General features: G+C 41.6%; 1 protein-coding gene across 2 annotated transcripts; it reads right to left on the bottom strand.

Moving 5' to 3' along the window:
* Nucleotides 1–157: 157 nt before the first annotated feature.
* On the bottom strand, nucleotides 158–17,621 carry BIVM (basic, immunoglobulin-like variable motif containing). Of its 2 annotated transcripts, XM_086482073.1 has the most exons (10): nucleotides 17,132–17,621; nucleotides 15,563–15,689; nucleotides 14,553–14,648; nucleotides 14,358–14,462; nucleotides 12,429–12,523; nucleotides 11,080–11,212; nucleotides 8,757–8,828; nucleotides 7,806–7,889; nucleotides 1,331–1,427; nucleotides 158–448 (listed from the first exon to the last, which is right to left on the bottom strand). In XM_086482073.1, exons 1-10 carry the CDS (start codon nucleotides 17,619–17,621, stop codon nucleotides 158–160), a joined length of 1,590 nt encoding a protein of 529 aa, XP_086338199.1. The 2 variants fall into 2 exon arrangements, with proteins under 2 accessions (XP_086338199.1, XP_086338200.1); XM_086482074.1 differs by lacking the exon at nucleotides 8,757–8,828.
* Between the last annotated feature and the right edge of the window lie 714 nt (nucleotides 17,622–18,335).

The raw sequence follows: 18,335 nt of genomic DNA, 5'->3' as shown, positions 1-18,335 counted from the left end.
CATCCACTGCAACCATATAATCAGATTTATTTAATAATTATGAAGCTGTATCTTATACCATTATTTCTATTCATACGTATTCTAGGACTAATAGATCCCTAATATGTCTTGATTAAAACTAACTTTAATATATCAAGTCTATTATCTAAAGTTAATTTTAATCATCTCCATCGTAATCATTATAACTCTGATACCCACTGTTCCTCCTCTCACGAAGATTAGATTTCTTCCACGTAGATTCTTGATGAAAGCTGGCACTGAAAGATCGACCCAGTCGTCCATGTTGTTTCTTGGAGATATTGTCTTCACTCTCAGATTTGGAAATTCCTTGTCCTTGTGTTTGGGATTGCTTATCCTGTCTAACGTTTCCAAATGGAAAATTCCAAGGACCAAATCTTTGCCAGTTAAGTCTCTGAAAGGCAATGATGCAATGAAGATTTCCTCCAACCTAATCAAAGTAAAAAGGTTCCTTGTTAAATGCACACAGGCACATTTGTAACATACACAGGTATTTGAAGTGAACATCTTGGCAGGTAGTAGAAGTCTTTAAAATAGAAAATGAAAAACCTGCAGCATCACTCAAACAAAACAAAAAAACCAAACCACAAAACTCTGCTCAATCAATTTTGATCGTTTCCCAGATTCAATTACTGCCTCCTTTTTCATCAGCTAGTATAACTTGTCTTCTACTAGTCTTTTGTACTCTCCAGCCACTGTCACATAAATTTGGTGTTCTGGTCCCTTCTCATCTTGCTGAAATGGACTTCCATTGGGTCTCCACATTTGAAATCATCTCTTCAGCGTATTATTTCTCACAGGCTTTCAATCTGCAAATCAAAAGTACACCCCTACCCACAAGATACAGCCCTATCTATAGGAAAGCAAGCTGTATGTACGGACTGTAAGTCCGCACAAGAGACATGTGCATTCTTTTATGTTTGATACTACTCGACTGTACTTTCTTTCCCGCTTACATGTAGCTAGGTGGTCATGTACCAAGAGGATCTGTCTGTAATTTGTCTGTAGAGTATTTCTACACTTGCTGCAGCTCATTTTAAGCCAGCAAGGTTAAATATTGTGACCAAACACACTGTATATGCAGATACCCTGGTTCATCCTAGCATATGTTAGGCTAGTGCTGTATTGTATCTTGTCCTGCAAGCAAATATAAATGACTCTGGTAAGCAAGTATACCCACATTTGACTTTTGTCTTCATCAACACTTTGTCACAAATTTCTTTTACTGACCTTATCTTTCACTGATGAAGTGTGAACAAATTTGCAAAAAATCTACCATTAATTTCCTCCCATCTTAGTAAGTTTACCTTACCTTCTTTGTTTTTCGATGCTGCAGTCCTCTCTCCAAGTGTCGAATATCTAGATATTCAGGATTTTGGGTGTTTAGGTCAGTCACAATATCTGCCCACCTACAGAATGAGATTATTACTACTCAGCTGACATGTATGAAACCTCAGCACCACTAAGACTCATGTATACATGCTTGCAGCTTTAGTCTTACCGGTGATTTAAAGATAAACAAAGGTGTAAAGATACAAAAGCCTCAGCATTAGACACATCAAGTGAAATATAAAGGAGTCACTTTCAATCAAAGCATTCACAGTCATTATTCCTGCTCTTGGGAAAGACCTTCCAAAATACATAAAAGCACCGCGAGTCATTAGTTACATTGATAACCCTTATCAATTCATCATTTTGTGTAAGGAAGAAGTGCAGTTTAGGCAAGAGGAAACAGTAGCTTTTACTTTATTTAATCCTCTCTTACTCTTTTATATTACTTTGCACAAACCCTTGGGTTTTTTGGCCACTAAATCTCACCATAACTCACTCCTCCATTTTATTTAATTCCCATCTGTAATACACTATCAATTCAATCATTCCCCATTCACTCAGTCTTTCAGAGTTTCACAGCTCCTTCTAGCCCAACTGGAACAAATATCCCCATATTCCAGACCACTTTAAGCCTACACATTGCCTTTTCATTTCTGCCAATGTCTAATTACCTGCTTCTCTCTAGCACATCTCTCCAAGTTCAGAGAGTCCATTTCTACCCCAATCTTTGCCTTCCTACCTTAGGCACAGAACTTTCTGCTAGCTCTCATTGGGCCTGTAGCAGGAATAATGTCTCCACAGTCAAAAATAACATTAAAAATGTTTGTATTCTATATTTAGAAACCTTTTCCTGTGCTGTTTGTAGCTCATATACCACAGTACAAAAATCTGTCAGTGGGATGTACTATAGTACCCATTTCTCAGCACAACAATCACACGCATAATGCGATGTTTTATTTTGTTGCACTTAATCTCATTAGTCCAAAATATCCAGCTATTTACAGTTATTGACATCCATACCTCACTGACAAAACAAGAACAAAGAGACACCTGAGTTTTAGGTACTGGGTTAGATCTAACTGGCTATGAAACCATCACATAGGCACTTTCAAACAATTTTTCAGAATAAAGGAAACAAAGCAGAAATTGTGTGGGGTTTATTACTATTATTATAGTCATTATTAGTATTTTCCTTATGCATCAAGAAAAAAAAAAAATCACTCCATATTTAACTCCAGGGGTGCAGAGAAGCTAGTCACAAAACCTTATGTTTTGCCATGGAATTGGTTTCTTGAGAAATACTACTCCTTTGCACTGTTCCCTCATTTCAGAAATGAGTATTAAGCATTATGAACTAGTAGGACGAGTAAAGCTGAGAAAGCTGTTCTATTAATTTATCATGACAAATATAACTAATCAGTGCAATTTCTACATAGCACTCTCTACCTCCCCTAGTCTGTATGTCTAGTTTAGACACCAACTTCGTATGAGCCAGATCTCACCATAAATGAATTGTTTTAATGCATAGATAAGCTAGTAATGCAACAGAGTACAGGCTGTACCTGCACCTGAGCTAGGAGGTCTTGGTAGCAGCATAATATCCTGTGCACACCCCAGAAACAGCTTGTTTATGTCCTCAACTGCAACATAAACTCTTCCAAGGTCCATAGAGCCTGTAAGTCACAATTGGCACGACTGCAGACAACTGAGGTGTCTTTTCTTCCTGACTACTGTGAGCTGTGTCACACTTAAACAAGGGAAAGAGACTGGCTTTCAGCAGCCCACATGTCTCCAGACACACAATATAAAACTGTAGAGCCTGCCTTGAGGTCAAAACATGAAGTTTCTCATTAAAGCACCTGTTTCGGTTAGAACTATAGTACATTACACAGAATCACAGAATGGCAGGGGTCAGAAGGGACCTCTGGAGATCATCTAGTCCAACCCCCCGGCCAGAGCAGGTTCACCTGGAGCAGGCTGCACAGTACCGCATCCAGGTGGGTTTTGAACATCTCCAGGGAAGGAGACTCCACAACCTTCCTAGGCAGCCTGTTCCAGTGCTCGGCCACCCTCAAAGGAAAGAAGTTCCTCCTCATGTTTAGACGGAAGCTCCTATGTTCAAGTTTGTGCCCATCACCTCTTGTCCTGTCACTGGGCACCACTGAAAAAAGACTGGCCCCATCCTCCTGACACCCATCCTTTAAGTATTTATAAGCATTGACAAGATCCTCTCTGTCTTCTCTTCTCTAGGCTAAAAAGCCCCAAGTCCCTCAGCCTCTCCTTGTAAGAGAGATGTTCCAGCCCCCTAATCATCTTCATAGCCCTTTGCTGTACCCTCTCCAGCAGTTCCCTGTCCTTCTCGAATTGGGGCGCCCAGAAGTGGACACAGTACTCCAGATGTGGCCTCACCAGGGCAGAGTAGAGGGGGAGGAGAAAATTCCTTGACCTGCTGGCCACCCTCTTCTTAATGCACCCCAGGATGCCATTGGCCTTCTTGACCACAAGGGCACATTGCTGGCTCATGGCTAACCTGTCGTCCACCGCAACTCCCAGGTTTTTTTTCTACAGAGCTGCTCTCCAGCAGGTCAGCCCCTAACCTGTACCGGTGCATGAGATTATTCCTCTCCAGGTGCAGGACCCTACACTTGCCTTTATTAAACCTCATTAGGTTCCTCTCTGCCCAACTCTCCAGCCTGTCCACGTATCACTGAATTGCAGCACAGCCTTCTGGCATGTCAGCCACTCCTCCCAGTTTAGTATCGGCAGCAAACTTGCTGACAGTGCACTCTGTTCCTTCATCCAGGTCACTGATGAATATATTTGAACAGGACTGGACCCAGTACTGGCCCCTGGGGAACACCACTTGCTACAGACCTCCAACTAGACTCTGCACCACTGACCACAACCGTCTGAGCTCTGTCCTTCAGCCAATTTCCAACCCTCCCCACTGTCCATTCATCTAACCCCCACTTCCTAAGCTTGCCTATGATGATGCTGTGGGAGACAGTGTTGAAAGCCTTGCTGAAGTCAAGGTAGACAATGTCCACTGCTCTACCCTTAGTCTACAATGTCCACTACTCACCCTTAGTCTCCCTAGTAGACAATGTCCACTGCTCTCCAGTCATGCCCTCAAAGAAGGCTATCAGGTTAGCCAGACATGACTTCTCCTTGGTAAATCCATGTTAACTGCTTCCGATAACCGTCTTTTCCTCCACATGTTTTGAGATGACCCCCAGAATGAGCTGCTCCAACTTCTTTCCAGGAATGGAGGTGAGGCTGACTGGCCTGTAGTTTCCTCGGTCATCCTTCTTGCCCTTTCTGAAGACTGAAATGACATTGGCTTTTCTCCACTCCTCAGGCAGCTCACCTGTTCTCCAGGACATCTCAAAGAGGATGGAGAGTGGCTTAGCAATGACTTTGCCAGCTCCCTCAGCACTCATGAGTGCATCCCATCAGAACCCATGGACTTGTGGATATCTATTTATTTAATTCATCTCTAATTTGATCTTCCTCAGCTTCAAGGGAAAGTAGTCCTTCCTCCAGACTTTCTCTGTTACCTCCAAAGTCTGGGACTCCCGAGGGCTGGCCTGAGCAGTAAAGACTTAAGCAAAGAAGGCAGTCAGTAACTCCGCCTTCCCTGCATCCTCTGTCACCATGACACCTGCCCCATTCAACAGCAGGCCCACGTTTTCTGTAGTTTTCCTTTTGTCTCTGATATACTTGAAGAAACTCTTCCTGTTGACCTTGATGTCCCTTGCCAGGTTTAACTCCAAGGAAGCCTCGGCTTTCCTCGTTCCATCCCTGCATACTCTGACAGCATTCTTTTAGTCTTCCCAAGTGGTCAGTCCCTTCTTCCATACAGTGTAAACTTCCCTCTTCCACTTGAGATTTTTCAGAAGCTCCCTGTTCAGCCAAGCAGGTCTCCTGCTTCCCTTGCCCAATTTCTTGCTCTTAGGGATATACCGATCCTGAGCTTGGAGGAAGTGGTACTTGAATATCAACCAGCTCTCTTGAGCCCCCTGCTTTCCAGAGCCCTGGCCCATGGGATTTCTCTAAGCAGTTTCTTGAAGAGGTCAAAGTTAGCCCTCCTGAAGTCCAAGGTTGCAGTCCTACTTGTTGATTTGTGCCTAGTACCCATGATCCTGAACTCCGTCTTCTCATGATCACTACAGCAAAGGCGGCCCCCAACCTTAATGTCCTCCACCAGTCCCTCTTTGTTTGTCAGTACTAGGTCCAGTAATACACCTCTCCTTGTTGGCTCTTCCACCACCTGAGTTAAAAAGTTACCATCAATACACTGGAGGAACCTCCTGGACTGTGTGTGCTTGGCTGTGTGGCCTTCCCAGCATATATCAGGGTGACTGAATTCCCCCATGAGAACCAAAGCCTCTGATTGTGAGGCCACTTCCAGCTGTCTGTAAAAGGCCTCATCAACTTCCCCATCCAGATCAGGTGGCCTGTAATAAACACCCACAATAGTGTCTCTCATATTAGCTTGCTCCTTAATCTTTGCAAGGTCTCCACTTGCTCTTCATCTGCCCCCAGGGAGAGCTCAATACATTCCAGTTGCTCTCTCCATGAAGAGCACCTCCACCACCTTGCCTTGCTGGCCTGTCTTTCCTGAAAAGGACATAGCCATCATGACAGCATTCCAGTCATGTGAGCTGTCCCACCATGTCTTGGTAATCACAGTGAGATCATGGCCCTGCAACCGCATACAGACCTCCAGCTCTTCCTGCTTATTCCCCATGCTGCGTGCATTGGTGTATAAGCATTTCAGGAAGGGAGCTGAGCATGTAGATTTCTCCCTCGAAGGGTGGTAGGACTTTTGGTTCTCAAAAGTACTAGTATGCTGCCCCACAAGTACTAAGCTACTACCCCCAAGAGTCTCTCTAGAAGGCTGAGATACAACCCAATCCCCCTTCGAATCTAGTTTAAAGCTCTCTCAATGAGCCCTGATAATTCTTGTCCCTGATCCCTCTTCCCCCTGTGAGATAAGCTTTTCCCATCCATTAACAGCAGGCCTGGTGTCTTGTAGATCAATCCATGATCAAAGAACCCGAAGTCCTGCTGCTGGCACCAGGCTCGAAGCCAGGCATTCATCTGCTGGCTCTTCTGTTTACGACCTCATCATTCCCCGCAAATGGAAGCGCAGAGGAGGACACAACATGTGCTCCGAATCCCTTGACCAGCTGTCCCAGGGCCCTGAAATCTTTCTTCATTGCCCTTGGACTTCTTCTCATGACTTCATCCCTGCCTACCTGAAATATCTAAAGGGGACAGCAATCTGAGGCCCATACTAGGGAAGGAAGCTTCATCTTTACATCCTTGAGCTGGGCCCCAGGTCAGCAGCAGACTTCCCTATGTAGTGGGTCTGGCCTGCACATTGGGCCTTCTGCTCCCTTCAGAACTGAGTCCCCTACGACAAGAACTCGTCTGTCTTTTTATCAGATGTTTTGATGCAAGGCATGCTCAGTCTTAGCCTCGGTGACATCTCCAAGCTAAGCAGCTGTCCTCTTTGTTGTTATTTGGTTCCCCTTGCAGAACATCGTACCTGTTACGCAAGGGCACCTGAGAAGGGGGGTTAGTCACTGGGCAGACGCGCCTGCAGTGCCTGTTGCGCCGGGCAGGAGCTTTTTGCCGTTGTCCCCCATCCTGCAACTCACCCCGTTCAGTCGGGCAGGGAGAGGACAGGCAGTTCTCTGCAGGGGGGGTTCTGTCCGCCTGCCGGGCTTCTGTCACGGCAGTCAGGGTACGACTCCCAGCATCTCTCTCTCTCCCGCCCTCCCTGGCGGCCCTCAACCTGCTGACCTCCCCCTGAGCTCCATCACGAAGCGGAGGAGCTGCTCTCCCCGGGCACACCTCCCCCTCCCCCGGGGGTGCTCACCGCTGCCGTCGGACAGCGGCGGGAGAGCCGGGCACCCCCCGCAGCCCGACAGCCCCGCGGGGCAGCGTGTTCCCCCGAGAGCTCCGCCTGGGAAGCGGCGTCAGGGCTGGCGGGTGCGGGGCCGAGGGAAGCCGTGGGCTTCTGCCGAGCGGTTCCCGTCACCCCCCGGCCGAGCCGGCAGACCCCCCGCGCCTCCCGTGCGAACCGCCACGCTCCGTGTGCCGGCTCCGACCGCTCGCCCGGGAGCGAGCCCTTGCCGTGGTGCTCCCGGGGGACACCCACTCGATGCCTGTTTACTCCGTGGCTGCTATCCCGAGGGGCTTCTTTTGGAAGGGGAGTGACCGTTGGCGCGGTTACGGCTCGTTCAGAGCTGCCACCAGTGGTGCTGGCGCCACCTGCGCCGCCTCAGCAGCCCGCCACAGGCTGCCGCTTTTCCCAGCCTCAGAAAGCCCCCAAAAGATATATTCATTAAAAAGAACTTTAAAAGTCACTTGGTGACCCTTAGCAGAGAAATACAAATTGTTTTGAAAGAAAACATATTGGTTTATAATCTTACCAAGTAACATACCTTTTACAGTGTATTGTCGGATGTTTTCTGCTTGGCTCTCCAATTAAGATCCAATATTCTACTTCTTGCTGCAAGACACGACCTCTGTTCAATAGAAGATACAATCCTAGTAAGATTTATTGTGCATACTAAAAAGAAAAAGAGAGATTAACATTCTATTGTTCTTTTTAAGAGCTTCTAACATTTAAAATTGTTTCCTCAGCCAAACTATAAACCAGCTCCCATGATACAAATAGTGATTGCAATTGCAGACAGGGAAACTTTTTGTTTCACAAGGCCTCAAAGCAAGATAGAAGCTGTTGCATATTATTTGGGAAAAAGACAGATCTTAATAAAAATGGTGTTACTTGGATGAAAGGCAGTCTAGTGTAAGATTTTACATATATATTAATGTTTACAACAGAAGTAAGAGTTGTGGAAAGCCACACAAAGTTGGAACAAATGTCTTCCTCCCTATCTGTGATGTCTAATAGAATCACAAAAGAGCCCCTTCTGCTATTTTTAAACTATACCCCAGCTGACAGTTGTTACTAACCGCTGTAGGGTAACCTGTATGAAAGCAACTGGTAACTTCAGCTGCTTCCTCCTAAGCATCCAATACCACATATTAAAAACCAAACCCCTCAACCAATACTAGTTCAAGTTTGTGAGCAACTTCCAAGAAACTCAAAGCCTGCAGTAACCTTATCAGGGAAGATTTGTGGCAGACATCAGGGCAGACTGATGAGATACAGAGGATTGTTCTGTGACTTCCTGTGTCTAGTTATCCCATGAAAAACTAGTTTCAACCATGACAAAACCTGAGATTTTTCTGCCTAGGGTATTAGAGAGCATATGGCCTTACAGCTTGCAATAATTTGCTTACTTATAAAAAATTCCCTGTAAAATTACAATGTATGCCATCGTTGTAGAGATGGGAAACCAAGACACAGGATAGATTAATTGACTTACCTAAAGTCACACTGGAAGTCTGTGGTTGAACTGGGAACTGAACCCAGGTCTCCCGAGTCCAAATCCAGCAACCTAAGATCATACAGGAAGTCTGTGGGTGACCTAAGAACTGTCTACTAAGCTCAGCCTAGCAACCTATCCATCCATTTCTTCTGGAACTTAAACATTTCTTAGCTTGATTTTTAAAGAAGAGCTATCCTTTGTAGCTAGAATGCAAAATCAGGCAAACAAGAATGGCTGCAGAATCTTTTGATAGTGTTTCTGGAACCTAAACATATTTTTTCCCAGTAAGATATGAGAAGATATGAAGAGAACAGGATGCTCTTCTGGTCTGACCTTCAGCCTAAAATAAGGCTATAAAAGCTCCTTGAACTCATTACTTCATGTTACATTGTTAGAAGAGATCTGTTGTTAGGAAAAAAAAAGTGCCAATATTGATGTAAAAATAACAACATCACTAGTGACTGAGAATCCATTTCAACTATGAGTAAAGTATTGAAATTGTTGGGTTTGCTCATTACTAAATATAAATTCCAACTAGATATAAAGCACGTTAAGTTTCCATACACTGGACCATATTATTTCTCAAATGGAATTTTTGATCTAGTAAACAATTTTTTTTTTTTTTTCCACTTTGCTCTTCCAGTGCAGATTATTAGTAAGTGATCAAGCAAGCCAGCCATTAACCTTTTGGTAAACTTAAGCAGACTGATGTGTTGGACTTTTATTTGGCGTGTATTTTCCACACTCTTCTCACTCACATGGCACGCCAGTGAATGCAGTCCTAATAAAATCTTCTGTATTCTTTTGTGCATATACTAAAAGCTTTCACTAACCCTATGGTCACACTCACATAGGGAACAAATTAGATTCAGATGATCATGCTTTATTACCTCCAAACAATTACCATTTTGAACTCTAAAAGCAGAGCTGGCATTCTCCATTCCTCAGTGTGACTCTACATCTTCAACACAGCCAAAGGCAGACTGCTTGGTAAGCAAAGTGCAAGACTGAGGTTCACCTTACACCAGCGACCTACTCTTCAGCATTCCCCACTATTTGTATCTGCTAATTTTGTCAAGGATTGTCTTCTTATGCTCAATAATACTAACAAATACTGACCAACAGCTGAACCTTGAGAAAGTCCAACAGAATCCTCCAGAAAACACTGTGTTTGCAACCACTTTGGGAGAATTAAATTTAATAGGATTCTGTGAATGAGGTAAAACAGACTACTCTCAGCAAGTCATACAGCAGCAAGTTAAATGCCTTACAAAAGCTAAGATAAATTGCCTCAAGATTATGAAATTTTTCAAACTTTGAATTCATGTTTTTAATGCAGGACTTTCCCTAAATTCAGTATGAACATCAATGCCATTACCCTCTTTTAAAACCTGTATTTAATTGAAACCTGTATCAACTATTCCATTATTTTATCCTAAGTATGTCACCCTGACAAATCTGAAATTATTCAGGTAATCGCATTTTTATTCTAAAAACAACTGGCATATTAAATTTCTCCTGGTCTTCAAGAAGCACTCCAGCATTCCAAGCATTGTTTAAAAAAAACATACTACATGATAGTCCAGAGACCTCTTCTAGCTTCTCTCCCCGCACCCCCCACTAATTCTCGGTTACAAATTATTCGAGTATCTTTACTCTTCTAAGCCTTACACTCCAGCAGTTGCAGTTTATCATCATTGCTAGTCAACACTGCAAAAAAAAGAAGAGGTATGTAGCCACCATCCTGCAATACCTACACATCCCTTGTTCTCACCATACACAAACATTGGTTTCTGTAAGTGCAGATTTTATCATGTCCACTTTGTAATGGATTAGTATCACTGTAGGCTTTTTGTTTCTAGTTTACAAAGAAAAGTCCTAATACACACACACTCTCTTACTTCTTTTATTTCCCCTCAAGTTCTCTGGGAACAGACTTTCTTCATAATTAGCTGACTTTTTATTGGTTCTCCTTAAAAAACACCTGGCTTTTTTCAGTCCATATGGTTCTATTTTTCAGACTAGTTACCTTCACTTGTCCTTCAAGTAAATAACTACCTTCTCTGTATCTGGCTACAGTCTCTTTAAACAGTTTCTTAGTACCATTAATAGTTTTCTGTTTAAGTTCTGTCAATCTAGTCTGCTTAGCTGTGTTTCATTTTAAGTCAATCCTTTCAAATCACACAGCAGTGCTTTGCTAGTTCAGACATAAACGCTTTTACAACATACACTGAAATTTATTTAGGGAGAAATATGGTCAACTTGGAGTAAATTTTTCTGTGCATTTCCTCCACTAACAAGCATAAACACAGTATCTTACCGATAGGCTTTACTAGCTTTTACTGGGGTTGCTTCAAATCCAATTGGGCAAAAATAATGGTTTTGGCAATGGTAGATGTAGGCCATTGATTCATCTTTCAGTCCACGGGTTAGCTTTGCAAGGGCCCCTGCAGCTACAAAGAAAGATCAGGTTACAGTCCAGGATGCTTTGGATCCTGCATTACATATTCAGCAAAAAAGACCTAATAGTTGCACTGCTTTTTAAATTAGAGGACATGACCTGGCAGGCATGCACAAAACCCAGTTTTGATTCAAACTTCTTAGTATTTAATTTCCTGTCCAGTATAAAATTAAAAAAAAAAAAAAAAAAAAAAAAAAATCACATCTGCCACACAGTCTGTACTAGGGAAATGCAATATGAAGTATGCACTGTATTCAGATCAAAGTCATATTAAAAATTACTTGTTCTGCAAAGAAAAGAATCAAAAGCATCTCTTAACCTAGGAAATACACACCGCAACACAATGCAGTCCTACTGCCCCAAGTCAGACGTAGCACAGATCAATGATACTACTGAAACCCCTGAAAGCTTTCAAACATTTCTGTATCATAAGCTCCTTGGAGCTTCCTAGTCTCAGAAACACATGCCACATTTGGGCTTACAATATTCTGTAATGTGGCTGCAGTGCTCAGTTTCAGGAAAAGACAAGAAAAGGCACTGAAACATGATAGAATTCTCAAATGGGATATCAAGAACAAAAAAAATAATGAGTTCACTAACTTTAAAACTGCATTTTTTAAAAAGAATAAAACATTTATTCATAAAACTCCATCCCTGGCAGTGTTCAAGGCCAGTCTGGATGGAGCCTTGAGCAACCTGGTCTAGCGGGAGGTGTCCCTGCCCATGGCAGGGGGGTTGGAACTAGATGGTCTTTAAGGTCCCTTCCAACCCAAACCATTCTGTGATTCTATGATTTATTAATGACATTAATACTTTTGTGCTGTACATTCTAAATTTTTTATACAACATAGATTTCTACTATGCTGAAATAAAAACGTGTCGCTCCCCCATGTATTACAGCAAAAACATCTTCCAGGACACCAACACAGAACTAGAAGCGCAGAGACCTCCCGGATACCTTAAAATTCCAGTTCTGTGAGGGCAGAATATATAGCACAAAATATATTTTAATTAAAATAAAGCACGAATGAAAGTCTTAGTAAAATAAGAAAAAATAAAACTAGAAAAATCAGGCAACTGGGAGCTATTTGATAACTTACCTCAAACTGGAAGCACTACTTGCAGAATTTGTCCTGTCAAATGTTACACACTGCAGGATTTTTCAGTTTACACACTAGAAGATGAATGCTTTAGGATTAGCTACGTACCAGTTTCTCCAGCTGTCTTGTTCTTCCCATGAGGTTTATACAGAACGTACGAGCATCCCTTGATACGGAAGTGATCATTTATTTGCCTAAACCATCTGAAACAATAAGCTTAAAGATTGTAGTAACTCAAGAGTTATAAAGCACAATTCCCTTTCCTCTCACATTTCCTCTGCTTGACAATTTAGAAGAAAAATCTTGGTGTGCTACTAAGTGTCTGCCACACTAGTATATAGACTGGAGATGACCATGGTACCCTAATGCAAACAATATATCCTAGAGAGATTAATAAATACTTGAAGACTTCTCCTTCATTTTGCTTTTTCAGACCCGACACAGATCCATAATAACCAAAGGGCCAGATGTGAAACGTTGGTCCCATTGTGCTCAGTCCCCTCACCACTAACTTTCAGTTACTTAGTCTTTAGAAAGGCACTCAAATTCTGAAGTGCCAAACTTCAATTGTGGTTTGCAAGCTCCACAAAGGGAATCTTCTAAGACACCAGAAGACAGGACCCTTCAAGTGAGACTTTCTGTGTATCACGTCGGGCTTCTGTCACATGAGCTTCACAATGCCCAAGTGCTACAGGAGTCCCATACTGCAGCTCCTCACAGCAGCAGTAAGTGAGGACAGGTCTGCAAAGAAGATTTTGTCTCGGATATTCACATTAGAAGATCCAAATTAGTATCTCTGAAGATAATAACTCAATCAAAAAGCTATGTTGGATAATGGGGTTGGCTCTCAGCCCTCCTGTTTTCTAGTCTGCCAAGTACTTAAAAATTATTTTATCAGGCAGAAAAAACCCAAACTAGTAAGGGTGACTTTTCTGCAGCGCACAGGGCACTCACAGGGGAAAATGAAGAAGAATTACAAATTTAACTTTCATCGGTATAGATTGGACATAGACAGAACAATTTATTGGCTTGGTCTATAAGGGTTTGCTATGCCCTGACATACTCCTGAAGAGATACAAAATCTGGATCCGAGTCTCCTAAGGCAGAGAAGGAAGTTTTCATGACACTCTTCAAAGATCTAGCCAGTATGTTACCACTAAAGAACAGACTGCTGCCACTTTTTCAAATCCAGCCCCCACGTTCTGTGACAAACTCTATATATAATCGCCTTCAAAAAACCACTAACTAGATCAAATGCAACCCATGAAACAGGCAAGAACACTGCAAAATTTTTAAATCTCACAGAAGGGTAACACGCCAAAGCCCTGTCAAGATGTTCAACACTCAAATACAATATGCTCCTGGCCCTGTTTAATCTTAAAATCCCTTGTGAGTTTAATAACACACACAAAAAAAAAAAAAAGTACAAAGATTTTAGACCTGACTCAAAGATCAAGAAACAGCAGAGCAGAAGTGAAACAGAATCCGAAAGTTCAAGTGTTCTGTGACTCCAACCCCATCTTTTCTTTTCTTTTTTTGTTTGCCCCTCTCCTCCTCCTGAACAGCTCCATTGAGCAAAGGTGCAGGCCTCAACTCTCATTTTCAATTTTTACATTATTTTTTACATAAAGCTACTAGTATATCAATTGCCTCTTCAGGCTGTTCCAGTGACATTAATAGGCATTTAACATGCACTTTCAAAAACAGGAAAACGAGTGTAAAGAAAAAATTTCCTAACCAGGAGACAGGATTCATTAGATCATTACACAACCATTAAACAAACATTTCAAGTTCTCCTGATCCACGTAGCAACGTTGCACTATACAAAATGGCTAGTGCAAAAAACTTTTTGAAAAGTTTCTCGGGACACTATCAGAGTACCCAGGTATGCTTCGTTATTCTAAAACTTAAGAGGATTAACTTGTGTCAGCTGATTTTTTTTTTTTTTTAAATAAGTGAACCGCTACCGTATTTTTAAAGGTTATGTTAGTTTTGCAAACATTAACAATTTAGCTGCATCAAAAGAACCAAACATACCTCATTAAAGTTGTATTTCCAGTGAAGGGACCAAACCTAATCTCCTCAAATGGGGGCTGAAAGCCCAATATATGCAAAGCTTCTTCTTGAGTAATAGGTGGTAAACTGAGGGGGGGGAAAAAGGTATTGTTTAATAAAGTCATTAGCAACGTATTTTAGACTCTCCAGAAGCAAAGCAATCTATGTGTGACGCACCTTCCAGCTCCCAGTGTACTATATAAGAAATTCCAGCAAGACACTAAGGATGAAATTCCACAGGAAGTCTTGTACTGAGGTCGGCTGACACAATACCTAAACCAAACAAAAACCCAAACACATCAGTTAGCATTCTTGATTCAGGTACAAGAGCAACCTGAACTACTTTTCTGTGCGCCATGCCACTGAAGTGCCATGTTACATTAAGTGTTTTTATGTCACCTGTATTAAAAAAAAAAAGGCATTCTTTTTTAAAAAAATAAAAAATAAAAACAGAGCAAATATGCTAACCAATTTATTTAAGTTTGTCAGACACTACTGCCCTATTTCATACAAATCAGTCAAATTCCCAACAGCCCCTTGGGAGTTCTGTACAAATGATTCTGTAGGAAAAAACGGTTCTGCACTAATATAGCGCACGGTTTGATCCAGTCTCTTCTAACACATGAATTTGTAGTAAACTGTGTCTCTACCAATTTACTAATGAATGTCATTCCAGGTCACAGATTCCCCAGGCTCTTAACTTTCTGATGTCATCGACATACAGCAAGAACCAGACGGATTCATTAAGCTAAGTGAAGTCAGTGCAGTATATTTATATGATACAGGTTGTATAGAACTGACAGGTTCTGATCAAGTGTTTCCCAGCAAAAAGAAAAATCAGGAGTAAGACACATCAGTGCTACGGTTAAGGTTACTTTTTCCCTGACTATGCTAATGAACTTTCATTTTTTTTTAGCAATTAATCCCCACATAAATATTTTCATATTGAAAGAAAAAAATGGTTAGAAAGAAAATTGGGTTTAGAATTTCAACAGATGGGAAGAAAGTTCTCATTCTTCTTGAAGAAAGTAAGAGATTTAGTGCACGTACGCTTAAGAGATCCCCATTTCTACTAAAAAAAAAAAAGTATGAAGATATTATTAAGAAGTTTGAAATCAGGTAACCAGCAACAGTGTTTACTGACAAACTGTACGGGGATAATCTTAAATACAATTCATAAATACTACCATCTCCGGAGGTCCAACACTTTCCTCTCCTTCACATCTTCAAGAGCAGAACGCTGAGGACACTCCCTGTACTGTTTGCTTTTTTTGTCTACAGATTTTTTCTTTGTCACTTGTTTCTTCATGTTGCCTGCAAAACAGATTTAACAAACAAATGAATGCCTAGTTTACCTTCCAGATCTTTCTTCTTCAGTATTTTTAGTAATATCATACACCTCAGATAGAGATGCCTTAGTAAGTGCAAACTGGGACTAAACGTTAATTGAAGGAAAAAGCTCAAATGCATAATCACAATTGTGAACAGGTTCATAAAGCTGCCATTAGCTCCATAATCAGCATTGTGTTTTTCTGATCAGAATTAATGATGACCTGCCCAACTGTTTGGAGAGAGCAGGCAATCTGATTATTCTAATGCGTTAAACCAGCCATCCAGAAATAGACTCTCAGACCAACACGGACTTCCCCTCTCCTAACATTAAATGCTCTGGGAAATCTAATGTAACACTTGTTTTTCACAGCCAAGCTCTGTAAACAGCTACACTTTCTGATTAAAACTTCTATGCAAATCCAGTAAGAGTAACATACTTCCAAGGTCTCTTCCTTTTTGTAAGCCGCTGAGGCAGTGGAAAATGAAGCGTTGGGCTACATGCTAGAGCAGGAGTATTTCTGATCCATTTTGAAGCCAAATGAAATATATCACATATATTTTAGCAAAAATGACCATCCTGTAAGATAATACAATTTCTTTATTTTTATTTAAGGACACTACACATGAAAAGGCAACAGCATCTTGCCAAACATGTTTTTAGGTTTCATATAAGGTAGAGAAAATAGCAATTTGACTAGCTAGCCAACCCATTAACAAAAAAAAAAAAAAATCTACAGCCTACTCTAGATAAGCGGAGGGATTACAGGACAAAGAACACCGAGTGTGTATGCAAGTGCTTGATTCACAGTTGCAACCTGTGACAAGGCAGAGAAAGAACACAGGAGGCAGCAAAGCAGCCAGTTTTAAAGAAATGGGCTCCCTAACACTGTATACATACAGCAAATCCAAATAAATACAATTCTCTTACAGGAACCAAATGCTTTGCTGGGTAACTGTAATGATTTCACTTACTTCTTGTCATAAACAAATCAGGGCTTTAATTTCAAAATACACCTTGGAAGTACCTTGAAACATTTCTGCAAGTGACAAACCTGTTACCTAACAGGTAGAAGTAAACACTGCAGAGTGCACTAGGTCCTACTAAAAGAAAGAAAAACATACCCCAAAAAAACAAGAGAAAAAGACCCAAACGCACACAAACAGAAGCCACCCCAAACAGTACCCCCCCCACAGTTAAGCAGAAGCCAGCCTTGGTTTGGAGCCACTTCCCCAGGCAGCTACACTTCACTTTCACTCCTCCTATCTCACTCTCCCTGCTCCCGATGAGTAGGTTGTTTGAAGTGACGTCCAGGCTCTTCCATGGCACTTCTTCAAGAGATACAGGTGCTGGCCAGGCCCCTCCACAAACAAGTTGTAAACCTGAAGCCTCTTCCCATCACAACATCAAACCTTCACCACCTCACCTGCTTTGTTCTTCAGATTTGTGGTCACGCCATTGAACTCTGATTTGTCGATTTCCCATGCCAGTGGAAGCTTTCCAAGATCACCAGGCAAGCTTTCCAGGTTAGCATCTTCACTGTAGATTATCTCTGAAGCACCAGTTTGAATTCCGAGCAAGCCAGGTGTGTTATTTCCAATGTTTAAGGCAGCACTGCCCGACAGGCAGGCACTAACTGAAGCACTTGGGCTTTTACAAATAGATGTTACTCTGTTTAAAAAAGCATAGTCTGAGCAGATGGTATAAAATTTCTCTCGTGTATGAGTCACAGGACATCCCCACGGGTAATGCCCATCTCCCCTAGACACTAAGGACGCAGTGGAGGAGCCTGACACACAGTAGGGCTTCATAGGATCATGAAGAGAAGCTTCTGGGGATTCCTTCCCAGGTTTATTTTCATTGTTTCCATTATTTCCAGAACCATTCTCCTTTTCATCTTCTGAAATGTTAGGCATTGAATGATACTGCAAGAGTGTTGTACAGCCAAGAATATCTATTTCTTTGTGTTTTAATTACAGCAGAGTTCGCGTCATCGCCTCCATTACCTCTGCAAGGTATTGACGAGGTATCTGAAAGAAAACAAGAAGTTAGTACAGGCATCTCAGTCAACATAAAATATACAGGAAGCTTATCTTTTAACTTATATCCAATAAAAGCTGAAACACCCTTCAAAATACATCACAACATACACCAGGTTGTTCCCTAAGCATCTCTAGGATTCTCCAAACAGCGCTTTTTATTACTTGTGAGGTGCCAACAGCATACACCATAGTGATACCACAGTGAATACATCATGAGTAACTATACTTGTAAACCCACACATGAAGAAAAAAAATAAAAAGCTTCCTACATTCATGTAGTTGTGGTTAATCACTTCTAGTCCTTACAGTCACAACACATTATGTATATGGAATACAAAATAATTTATACAAATAAATTACAGAAACAGCAACTTAAGGTCACTTAATTCTGAAGAATCCTGCATACTTTTGCTTACAGACAATTACAGTAACTATTACCTCTGTTGACTGTAAATTGACAATACCCTCAATCTGTTTCACTGCTTTCCTCACGCGGCTGTTAAGGGTTCCCTTTTATTTTTACGTGCCTCCTATACTTCAAGATGGGAGAACGAAAAGCAGGTTTTGTTTATAGTAGCAAAGAATTAC

This window comes from Leptosomus discolor, chromosome 1 (genome assembly GCF_034619465.1).
Source record: "Leptosomus discolor isolate bLepDis1 chromosome 1, bLepDis1.hap2, whole genome shotgun sequence".
NCBI lineage: Eukaryota > Metazoa > Chordata > Aves > Leptosomiformes > Leptosomidae > Leptosomus > Leptosomus discolor.
The sequence above is the reverse complement of the archived record's forward strand: the minus strand, read 5'-3'. Positions and strand labels throughout refer to the sequence as shown.

What these genes read in the sequence shown, in the direction of transcription:
- BIVM (XM_086482073.1), bottom strand. Translation starts at nt 17,621, where the DNA reads ATGCCTAACATTTCAGAAGATGAAAAGGAGAATGGTTCTGGAAATAAT. An exon ending in AGTACACTGGGAGCTGGAAG is followed by an intron (nt 14,463 to 14,552) that starts GTGCGTCACACA and finishes CCCCCCCCTCAG; the next exon opens with TTTACCACCTATTACTCAAG. An exon ending in GACTTCCAGTGTGACTTTAG is followed by an intron (nt 7,890 to 8,756) that starts GTAAGTCAATTA and finishes TCTATTGAACAG; the next exon opens with AGGTCGTGTCTTGCAGCAAG.